Source organism: Oenanthe melanoleuca, chromosome 11 (genome assembly GCF_029582105.1).
Source record: "Oenanthe melanoleuca isolate GR-GAL-2019-014 chromosome 11, OMel1.0, whole genome shotgun sequence".
NCBI classification, from domain to species: Eukaryota; Metazoa; Chordata; class Aves; order Passeriformes; family Muscicapidae; genus Oenanthe; species Oenanthe melanoleuca.
In genome coordinates this window covers 4,571,975-4,583,419 of record NC_079345.1, presented here as the reverse complement: position 1 = coordinate 4,583,419, position 11,445 = coordinate 4,571,975, and the positions used below count along the sequence as shown (strand labels likewise).

The window sequence follows — 11,445 nt, the reverse complement described above, 5'->3', positions numbered from 1 at the left end:
CATCATGGCTTGATTTGCATGGAATGGTCATAGCTACTTATGTCCTTTCCTTTTGGTCACAGCATAGCATTAACTATTTAAATTGTTAAGAAAATTACACCTAAGAGAAGATGTTTGGGTTTTGTAGGTTTGTCAGGCTATCCTTCTTTAGCACCAATATTTTCAGTATGGTACTACTGTTAGGGTAATGATTAGATTTATGTAACCATCCTTCCTCTCTCCCTTGTTCAGAGCCCTTTAAGGACAGTGGAAAGACCTTCCTTATTTTCATTTTTTTCTTGAGCTTTGGTCTGTTTTATTCATGCTTGTTTTTCCAGACTGACTGCTATCAAGAGTAAAAAAGTCCATTAAATAGGAGGTACCTGAACTGCTTCATGTCCTGTTCTGTTGCTACTGGGAACACTTTATCTAGGACACATTCTCCAATATCAATGGCTAGCCAAGAGTTACAGAGGAAGTACCATTTCTGATCCCATGCCAGATCATGGACTAATACTCGATTCACATACCTATTGGAAAAACACACAGGGCACAGTCATATGTCACTGAGTAAAACACAGAGCTCAACAAGACTGTGGAGGACAAACTCTGGCCTTCAGCTTCTTAGGGTGACTAAACTGTAAGGCACAGGGCATATCCCATCCTGTACTAGACATGGGATATAGGAAGCACTCCTGGTCCTGCAGTTTGGGCTATGATTTGGTCTATTTAGCTGCAAAACCAAGAATCTAACACTTCTTTTCTTACTAGAACTGCAGTGAAGATAATTTTTAAGTGCTAGAAAGGGAAAGGTATTGTCATTATAAAAAATTATTTGTGGATTTTTACTTCCCAGCATCTCCAGCCCTCTACTTACCAGGACGGACTGTCCCCTGAATTATCATGCCACAATCTAATACTCTGCAGTTCCCCAAGAGGGAAGAAGGTACAGAGGAGGAAAACATCCACTCCTCCACGTTCAAAGACTGGTGTATCAGGATCATTTAGGTGGTGGGGCTCACTCTCTCCATCCAGACCATAGAGGGTGAGAGTCACCTGGAAAATAAAAAAGCAAAATGAAGATTTGCACATCTTCATCCCATGTGTGATTACTTCTCCTTTCATCAAACCTAAGGGCTTTCTGGCTCAGACAGTGCATTTGAGCAGTCCTGTTTAATAGCTCCAGGTGCTCCTTTATTCATCCAGCTCTCTAAGCAAATAAACTCTCCTCCCACACAGTGCCACTGATACCTTGGAGGTTGTGGCTGCGCCACGTCGGTGTCCTGTGAAAACTGTCACAAGGTAACGATACTGAGCAAAGGGATCATTGTCTTCCAGGACTGTGATTTTCACCTGCAGAGCCACACAACACAAGCAGCATGTTAGCTGTCCTGAAAGTACAGATTCCTGAAAGCTGTGGGTAGGGATTTGTGATTTTGTGAACAATGTTTACTTACCAGTAAATAGTGTTACAGGAAAACAAGTAGGATTGGTTAAAGGCTTCCTATTAAAACAAGCTAGACATGGTGGGAATTGCCTGAATACATTGGTTTTATTAGCTGGAGACTTACTTTGGCATCATCCTGGATGTCTTTCCTTCGAGCCCAAATAACGACAAGCACATATATCAGAAAGATGCATCCTACAGTTGTCACCACTACAGGATTGTCCACGAATGTACCAAACAGCTGTGCTGTTTTGCTGACATCTATGGCATTGGGTAGGACAAAGAAGGAGCTCCCAAAGAAGGTCAGATGGTTGCAGAGGCACTGAGTGCTGCTAGGATTTGTTTTTGGTCCTACCTGAAACCCAAAAAAGATTCCTGATAAAAGACTTACCAAGCAAATTGGAAGACAGTGGTGAGAGTGGTAACTTAGTGTAGAGAGCTGCTGCACACCAAATTGTTCAAGTTCCAACAATGAGTATTAATTCTAACACCTAACCAGTAATGGGAATTATAATATATTATGTCCTTGTCAGAATGGTTCCATTTCTTCTTATATAGAATTTCATCCCAAGAAATGGAAATGTTGTTTAAAGGTTAGTTCAATATGACTAAACTTCTTGCGTTTATTAAAACATCCCAGAATGATCTTGTTTTACGGTCAGTTACTGCATGATGGTGGTTATGAGGGCTGGCTTTGAAGTGTGTAACAGACACATTGTTTTGTTTTGCTCTACTTACATGACATCCATAGCTGTTCCAGCCTCCCTGGTGCTTGTCCCAAAATACACAGCGGGATGCAAAGCAAGTGGCATTTATGGTTAGCCCACTGTAGACTGTTGAGTCCATTCCCATATCTTGTAAAACCATGAAATAGTAAGTTCCCTCTCCAAAAATAAGTTCTTCTGGGCTGAGAACCCAGCTGTTTGTCTCACCTTGAACATAAATAATTTTTTTTCAATGTATATATAGAAAGGCTAATTCAGAAGTATGCAGCTATATTGCATGTAATAAATAAACCAAAGAAACAGGAATGAAATCATTCTTAGCAGCTTATTGATCAAATAATCCCAATCTTTGCTCCTGTTAATGAACACTTTATTAAAGAGATTGGAACTTTGAAACATGAGGTTTACTTCCAGCTAGACACCTGAACTCATGGTCAGGGCTCATTCTGCAGGTTCATGGTCACTAACCAATTATCTTACCTCCAGAAGTTTTCTTATAGAACAGATGATTTTTCATGTCATAGTTGGTTTCATTTGGATGATAACCATACCCCAAGTAAAATATTAGCGGGATGTCATGCTCAGATTCCAGGTGGATCACTATAGATGTGTTTTCTGAGGTAACATTGACTTGAAAAGTGCTATAATTGCCCAGCTTCAGCAGAATCTTATCTTCCTGAGCTGCTGAAAGCCGTGGCAAGATGATCTGTTTTTAAACAGAAAGACATAGGTTTAAATACAGAAAAGCATTTTTCTTCTTAGCATGCAGCCACATGCTAGATTATCTTTTTTCATAACATCAGGAAAGCATGGCCAACAAAAATATCACTTTCAAAGTAATTTTCTTGATAAAGTAAACTAACCTCTGAAAAGTTAATTTAAAATCTGTGTAGACTCATCACAAAGTCTATGACCCTTGGTGCATTTCTGAACTGAGAACTGTGTTTATGACTGAGACACTGGCTGCATGAAGTGCACATATGAATGATTTAGATGTCATTTTATACATGGGATAGGAAGCCAAAGTGTAGTATAATAAATACAGTGGTTGGATGATGAAATCAGACTTCACATTGTGCTTTGGGATGACAGTAATCTGGAATCTATTTCCACAACCATTAGCATTCTTACATTCATTTAGGAATCTTCATTTAAGGATGAATAAAATGCCTTCTTTTCAAGAGAAGAGAGAAATATTTGTTATTTCATTTACCATATCACACAAATCCCTCCATCATGACTACAGACAGCATCAGGCCATATAATGAACACTACCAGCATTTTTATTCACCTCACAAATGATAGCACAAATGATAGACAGTTTGTTAATGAAGAAAGGAAAAAAATGGGTAAAGAGGGTGATAATTAGGAAATAGTGGATTTACCTCAATGTTCTCTTTGAGGTTGCTGACTGGTATGATCAAACCATCCAGACCAGTTAGGCTTAGACCTCCCACTGTTCCACTGATGTCAAAACTGTTGTCACTGGAGAAAAAGGGATTCATGGCAAAGCTCACCATCTGTTAGAAGACATTAACAATCAGACAACTGAGCTATTGTAAATATTTCATTTTATTCACACTCTGAATTGCTGAATAGTGAAAGATTAAGCTCAGACCCAAATAGAAGTCGACTTCCATGAAGTCTCTATCTAGATTTAATTAAGACTTACTCCTAAGGTGGGTCTATAAACCTTGAAAGTGATTTTCATTCTGAAATGTCTACAACAATGTTTATTGTTTCCTTACACTGTGACACCTTTTTGGCAGAGTTGGAAAATGTGCAATGAAAAAAACAAATGTTTGCAGGTATTTTAGGGGTCTCCTGAGAGGGTCAAATCAACCAGAGAGATATTCAGAAAATTTATTATGAAAATATGACAATTATATGCAATCTATTGTTCTGAGGGAAGAAACACCATGTTCTAATTCAGATGGGGGGAATTTGCTGCCATTATCACATTTGTCTCCTGCAGGATCTGAATGCCCCACACTCAGGTGTTTCTGGCTGGGATGTAAAAAGTCTGCTGTAGGTTAGTTTGTGTAATTTGTACTCTGAGCTGTTGCATCCTCCTCAGAGCATAAGATGTAAACAAACAGCAAATAGATTTGTAGATATTGATTCATTCTATTGCCTGCTCCTGTCTTGTACTTGTGAATCGAAGTGTATGTAAGGGGCCGATGGGATGGGGAATTTAAGAATTCAGTTGTCCTTAACTTGCTGAACCAACCTCATGCAATTAAGATAAATGAAGGCTTCTTTGACCAATATTTTCAAATTATTTTCTTGTCATGACAGGAGGAATGACGTGTGCTTGTGTGTTCATTGTGCAAGGATAAATGATTTAAAAACCATTAGATCAGGAATGTAAGCTGGATATCAGATAGAGTTAGATAAAAGCTGTTTACTTGCCCTTATATCCACTGTTTCATCATCAACTCCTGAAACATTGAGTGAGGAAGCAGGTGGGAGAGTAAAGCTGGCAGAGCTGGAATTTGAGATATTAATGGATGTGCTATCCATGTTTTCTGTTTGTAATCTGTCCAGTTCGGGTTGAGCATAAGCAAAGCAGAATAAAAGAGAAAAAGTATAATAAAAGAAAAAAGAAACACCAGAAAAAACCCAAACATCAATAGCATGGACTTCATATCTACATAGAAAGCTTTCTCTCTTCATGGGTATATCTTAGTTGCAAAACTATTTCTAACCCTGCCAGTAAATACTTTGTATATGAATCTGTCCCTGATGCAGGACTCCACATAATGCTGCTAACAGAATCATCAAAAAAGGGATGAAAGTGGCATATCTGGAAAGAAAGTTGTACCAAGATGTACTTATTTGAAGGACTTGATTTCTGTGTGAACATGCTCTTGATTTGAATGCATGGTCTGATGTGGATAAAAACCAGGATCAAAATTTAGGGATGATTATAGGGAATGGTAATGCTCGTTCAGGCTCCTCAAGATGGTATTTGCTTCTGCCAAGCTGGTTACAGTTCCATATGACATGTCATTATTGGCAACTTGGAAAAAAAAAGAAACCCTTAGCTAGCACGGCATGAATTTTCTACATAATTTCAAAAGTAAGTGACTACTGCCTCATTCAGGAAATTGTAGTCAATTCTCTGCTGGTTAAAGAACACACAGCATGGGAATTTCTAAGGGTATGCTCCTGGAGTCCAAGCTGTTCTCACTATCAGTCACTAACAACTGCCTTGTTGCACTACTGAAATTGTCATTATGCTATTATTTAACTTAAAAATATTTAGTTAGTTCCAAACATTCTGTTTAAGCACAATGGAATTAACATTTGTAGCTCTCAGAAGCTTCAGTGGGCGACACTGCAGCTGTTACCTGTGCATGTACATTGTGGCAGAGGGAGAGGTGAGGACTGTTGGCTCATCACCTGGTGCCTTCCCAAACAGAAGGGCATTCTGGAGATTTTCAACTGTACTTAGGAGCTGGTGTGACACTGAACTCTGGAAAAGGATTAGAGGAGGAAACTTACAATGAAGGTACTCAGGATCATCATGCTGCACATTATTTGTCATTGCTTCCATTCAATTTTCATGTTTTATTAAGCTGACAAACTTGGTGATGAGCTTCCTCAGCTCAGAGAAAGTTATTCTTCTGCAATTCAGTTTCTGTAATTCTCATTGAAACATTGCAGATAGCAAATAAATGCCTTACAGATTTTACTTCTATATTGTAGTATTTATAACTTCTATACATTGAAATTACAAGCATGACATCAATCAATATATTGTGTATTAATGTCCTTAGCTACACATGTTAGTGTTTAGTTACTTGGGAAAGCAAGACCTAATTACATATCAGTTGTGTATTATTAGTGGGTTATTGTTGGGGAACTTGTCCAGTTCATAATCTTTTCTCTCAAGTTAGATTTATTTCATCCCTACTCCCTCGCAGTGATGAAACTAAGGTATGTTCAGCCCAGGAAACTCACAGAGTCAGCTGTGACAATTCACATATAGATAGGAAAGGATAGGACAAAATAAATATGTTGCATCTTTCTGAACAGATAATCAGAGCTTTCTGCAAAAGTGTAAGCAGCAACCAGAGCTGGTCCAAGCTGTGAAGTAGTGGCAGCAATCACGGATATTTAATACCTGTGGCTACCTTGAATTATGGGGCAAAAGGAGGGGATAGAAGCAAATCTGAAAAAAATCACAATGTGCTTGTCATTTATTAGAGGTCAGAGCTGATGCTGTGTTCTCTGTCCTGTTCAGCTTTCAGTGTAACAAATCTTAAGAGGCCTCTATCATCTTCATTACCAGACATTAAATCTAACATATCTAACTGGGGAGGAATTTCCTCTGATATTCAAGTCCATCATGGTTTCACAATGAACCCTTCCCAGCACAAATTAAAAAATACAGGAGTCACCAGAGAATTTAAAAACCTCCCAAAGCAAACAAATATTCACACATAGTAAACTGGACCAAATCTAACTTACCTGTTCTGCCTCTGGCACTGAAGTGTTCCCAGCTCTGTTTTCTACAGAAGCTTTAAGAACATTGCTCACTGCATTAAACAGATAGTTGGCTGCTTCCTTTAACTCCTGACCATCTCTGCTGTGCTCTGTGTTTACAGCAAGCAAGGAGGCACTGACATGTTTCAGAGTGTTGCTGGCTTCTACCTGCATGACAAACATGGGGAGCAGTTTATATGTGCCAGCACTACAAATGACAGAAGTGACACTTGTATCATTTACTGAATATTGCAACGTCAGTAATCTCTTGAGACTATTAGCGGCTAAAGCCATTCTTACTATAATTATTTGTGCTGGGACAATACTTTAAATGCTAATAAAGATCATATACTAGATGGTACACCAAAATGGAATGCAGCCATGAAAGCATGCAGCCTGCTTCTACAGATGTAATCCATAAAAAGATGAATAACTTGCCTGTCAAACCCTGGGCAAGGATAGCTTTTAGATGTACAGTAAAATAGTAAATTAGGTTATACGCTTCTATCTTAGTGCCAAAGAAGAATGAGTTTTACAATTTTTATTTTGTGCCTGGATGCAGCTTTGTGACTGGGAAAGCACTGGCCAGATTTTAGCCCAGGATAGTGAAGCAGCCAAGCAAATTCACTGCAGGCTTGGAACATCACAGCCTGTGAACGCTCAGCAGCCTTTCTGTAGGGTGAGGGCTGGACCTGAGCTGTGTTCTTGTCTTGCCAAAGTTAACCACATCCTGCTGAAATGCTCCCAAGCCATTGTCTGGCTCCAGCTCTATAATACATCAGAAATCAGGACAGCTGTTTTTATTGCCTGCATATTTGGGAATCTTCCCCCAGTGACAGTTTGTTCTGTCCTGCCGTATGCTCACCCTGTAAGCATAAATAGCATCATCTACTAATAATGCCTTGTTGCCAGACAAGATTCAAGAGATACTTTTGTGAGACCAACCTGCACATTTGTGCCCAGATCCTCTGAGTGCTGACATATTCCTTGACCATTGCCTGTGTGAATTTTGTGCAGTGCCAGGATCAGGGATGAATGAATGTGGGCAATTCTAGAAAAACCCTCTTGGAGCCATCCTTCTTCAGGGTTCTAAAAGTTCTTTACAAGAGAAAACATGCACCCTGACATGTTTCTGACTAAAAGTTAAGAATTGTGTCTCACAAATGTATGATAAATGTAACAGTCATAGCCTGGATTATACAGATTGCTGAGACAATATCTGAGAGTTGAATTTACTTACTCTAAAAAGAGTCAAAATACTTCTAGTCAAAATACACATGCTGGTACAATTGAAAAAATGGGTAAGAACAGATAAGTCACTTAAACTCTTCCAAGGTCAGTGGGATAATTAGAGTCTCTACTTTCAGTGTGAGAAGATATAAGTTGCTTCTTACCTGTGCTGAGACAGACAGCTCTTCACTTCTGTAAGTGATTTCTTTCAGTACCTCTGACATTTTCAGAGCAGTCTGCATTGATGTTATGTTAACAACAGAGAGAGTTGTCAGCATCTGCCCTCGGAGCTTGGGATGAAAAGGGATAATTAGGCAAAGGAACAAGATGCTAATTAGGACTGTGAAAGTAGTGCTGTGTATTGGCAGCCAGGCTTGCTGTAAGTTATGCAGTAGAGTAAGGCTCCACAACAAGAATCATTTGAGCTGATATTAGCTCTACTGACAAGATGCCACTTGCCCTAGCAATTATATAATCACGAGTTTTTATGTTAGCTCCCAGCACAGAGAATTAATACACTTAACATCCATTAAGAGTAAGAGAGTTACGTGTGAGAATTTGTACTAATGTATGTGAATTACTGTGTAAATGCCACTTCCAGAGAAAGCAGAGCCATGTGTGATTGATGTTATTCAAATAATGAACGTTAATTGAAGGATACATTCTCTAGATCTCTTCATCTGAGCCACTCAAAGCACTGTACAAATATCAGCTTATGACTGAAACATCAACTGGTGGCTAAAATGGACAGAAGAAAATTCCCTGCCATCTAGTGCTTTGGGGGAAATTAGATAGTATATTTATCCCACTGGAGATGCCACTTTATTGATATTTAAATTGCTTTGGAAAATCAGGTTTAGATTAACTAGTTTAAATTAATGAAATAACAATTGAGAATTAACTGTTTTATTGATGAGTGATAAAAAAAATTATGTAGACGAATAGTGAAAACTAGCTGAAACCTGTGCCAAACACTGAGACAGATGCTAGAAACTTGAAACCTTCATTGATTTCAAGTGGCAATATGTGAGCTTTTTATTACTTAAGAGCTGTCAAAGAATATGAAGAGTCCATTATATGACATTGTACTGCAATAAAGCAAGTGTTTTGCTGACCTCTTTTCGTGTATTTGTCTGTAAGGACATGTTAAAACTTTCCTCTTGGATCTGCTGATTAAGGACAGATGTCACTGACTTGTACAGCTGGAAAAGACTCATGCTGTTGTTCCCATCTTTTAGGATGGTGTTTGCCTTTTCAGATATCACAGCCTGCAGGGTCAGGTTCCCATCCCTCATATCTGCAGGTTCAACCTGATGAAGGAAGCAGATATGCTCTCAGCATTGCCAAGGCTGTTACAATTTTCTTTGAACAGCTTCCATGATCATCTAATGACAGCCTAGAGTGGGACATAAAACTTCATGTTCCCCATTTTAAATGTTTTATTTTTAATGGCCTGATAAGGGTTCTCCTTACTGTGGCACTGGGGAAGAAGCAGGAGGCTTTTGGGGCTTACACAGACTCAGTAAATAGGCTTACACTGCTCAGTTAATGACCAAACAATTCTTTTAGACTTCTTTTCTAGAAAAAAGGGAAGATCTTTTGACCATAAGCACACAGAGAATAGTCTCTGTTAGACAGAAAAATGGTGATCATGGCACATTCAGAAGGAAGTAATCTATCTAAAACAGGAAGAAGCTTCAAAAGTCAATTATGGGTTAGTTACCAACCTGAGAGTTCTTGAAAGAAATTAATTATACCTGTACCTTCACTGAAGCATTTGTTTGAGCTGTATCTCCAAAATTGTTGCTAACAATAATTGTCACATGTAAAATAAAATCATTTTCCTCTTCTCCAAGTGGAAGATAAACTGGGAAGAGTTCAGGATGCGGGCTACAATCCAGAAGAGAATCTGAAAGAGGAAAGAAGGGGTCAGGAGCAGACAGCACAGAGACATCTGCTCTGTGAGAACAGGAGACCCAGGCATGGCTCACCCGTGAGCAGTCTCCCAGCAGAGCAGGGCAGGTTGTGCCTTTAGGAGAAGCCAGGCAGCTCTCCCGGGGACTTACCCGGTGTCACGTAGAAGCAGTAGGTGAGCTGGCTGCTCGGGCTGGGCCGGCCCGAGCGCTCGGGAGCGCTGCAGGAGACGCTGAAGGCGGTGAGCAGCGAGCCGCGCCCGGGGCTCACGGCACAGGCGGGCGCGGCGGGCGCGGGCGCGGCGCTCACCAGGAACCGGCGCTCCCCGTAGCCTCCCCGAGCCGTGCCTGCCGGGAGGGAGCAGAGTCAGCCAGAACGGCGCCCCGGTGAAACACTAGTCTTAGAAAATTAGGATTTTAGTTACCTTGCTGAAAATAATTAAAAGTTGGAAGGGGGTAGTTATCTGAAACTTAAATAATTGTCTGTCGTTTTATGTTTGCTCAGCTGCGCTTACAATGGGGAAAGACGAAGTTAGTGAGCAGACCCAAACGAACACAGACAATGCAACCAGAAACCCATTCTTTAAAAAAATGGAGTATCCCCAGAAATCATTTGTATTGTCATTGATAGAAAAGGTCAAGAGTTTAGGATGAGGCAGACTCGCCTTTATTCCTCCTTTTAAGGCCCCTCCCCACGAAAACAACCCCAGACTTAAGTCTATTTCAAATATGTTAATGTTTGCATTATGAAGTGAAGCTCTATTATTTGATCAAGCATTTACCATAACTTCGTTTCTGGTGAGCTTTAACAAAGTTATTAACAGCTTGGAGTATGATAACTGAATTTCTCCTGCTGTGAGACGCCCCAGAACAAACTTATCTCTTCATTATTTTAAAGAATGCGCATATAAAGTAGCACCTTTCAACTTGTGGACTAATTTACCTCCACATTCGTCAGTGAGGCTATGTGTGTGACACCAATGTAACGTTGTGCCAGCAGAGACTATCTCAAAGGAGTCTGTAAAACCTTAAAAACCCTGTTAGCCCCTACCTGTTACTTTAATCTGAAAAGCTTCTCCCTGTGTCTGCAAGAAGGAGCTGGTCATTCTCAACACGGATGTGTTGCTTTGAAGCAAATGCAAAGAGTTCTGCTGGAAACCAGTCAGGCCACAGGCAGGAGGGAGGGCTGTAGACTGGAAAATCAGACAGAAAAGAACAAATGGCAGTAGAGGCTCTTTGCTGTTCTTTCTGGTGTGATTTATTAGGAGCAGGGTGGCAGTTTGGTGCCCTTCATTATAACCCCTCCCAAACCAGGCACCCCCTTGTCTCAGTCTTCACTAGTATTTGCTAAGCATCCATTTGACAAAATATCCCTCTGAGGCCATATGGCTTAGTGGATATTTATTTTTGTGTGTGCAGTATTTCTGACAAATCTCACCTTGTTTTGGAATGTGTTATCTAAATACCAGTTATAATATATGGCCTGGTAGTCCTCCTCTCCAGAGACACTCAAAACAACTTCATCACTAACATTCACTGGGTTGCAGTTTGCCTCACACCTGTAAAGAAGATGGGAGTTACACATAGTATGAGATGCCTAGGAGAAATTTCAGACTTATGGCATTTATTCCTGTTGTTTCAATGAGGTTGACACATTGAA

At 40.0% G+C, this 11,445-nt stretch overlaps 1 protein-coding gene across 1 annotated transcript in view; it reads right to left on the bottom strand.

The window, feature by feature from the left end:
• LOC130257986 (polycystic kidney disease protein 1-like 2) overlaps window positions 1–11,445 on the bottom strand; it is a 36,374-nt gene that overhangs the window by 12,987 nt on the left and 11,942 nt on the right. Inside the window, 16 exon segments of the mRNA XM_056500992.1 lie at window positions 363–509; window positions 857–1,035; window positions 1,231–1,332; window positions 1,551–1,781; window positions 2,165–2,358; window positions 2,632–2,857; window positions 3,537–3,671; window positions 4,564–4,690; window positions 5,505–5,629; window positions 6,628–6,810; window positions 8,037–8,162; window positions 8,988–9,182; window positions 9,636–9,781; window positions 9,939–10,133; window positions 10,837–10,978; window positions 11,224–11,344. Coding sequence (XP_056356967.1) covers window positions 363–509; window positions 857–1,035; window positions 1,231–1,332; window positions 1,551–1,781; window positions 2,165–2,358; window positions 2,632–2,857; window positions 3,537–3,671; window positions 4,564–4,690; window positions 5,505–5,629; window positions 6,628–6,810; window positions 8,037–8,162; window positions 8,988–9,182; window positions 9,636–9,781; window positions 9,939–10,133; window positions 10,837–10,978; window positions 11,224–11,344 — 2,574 coding nt within the window.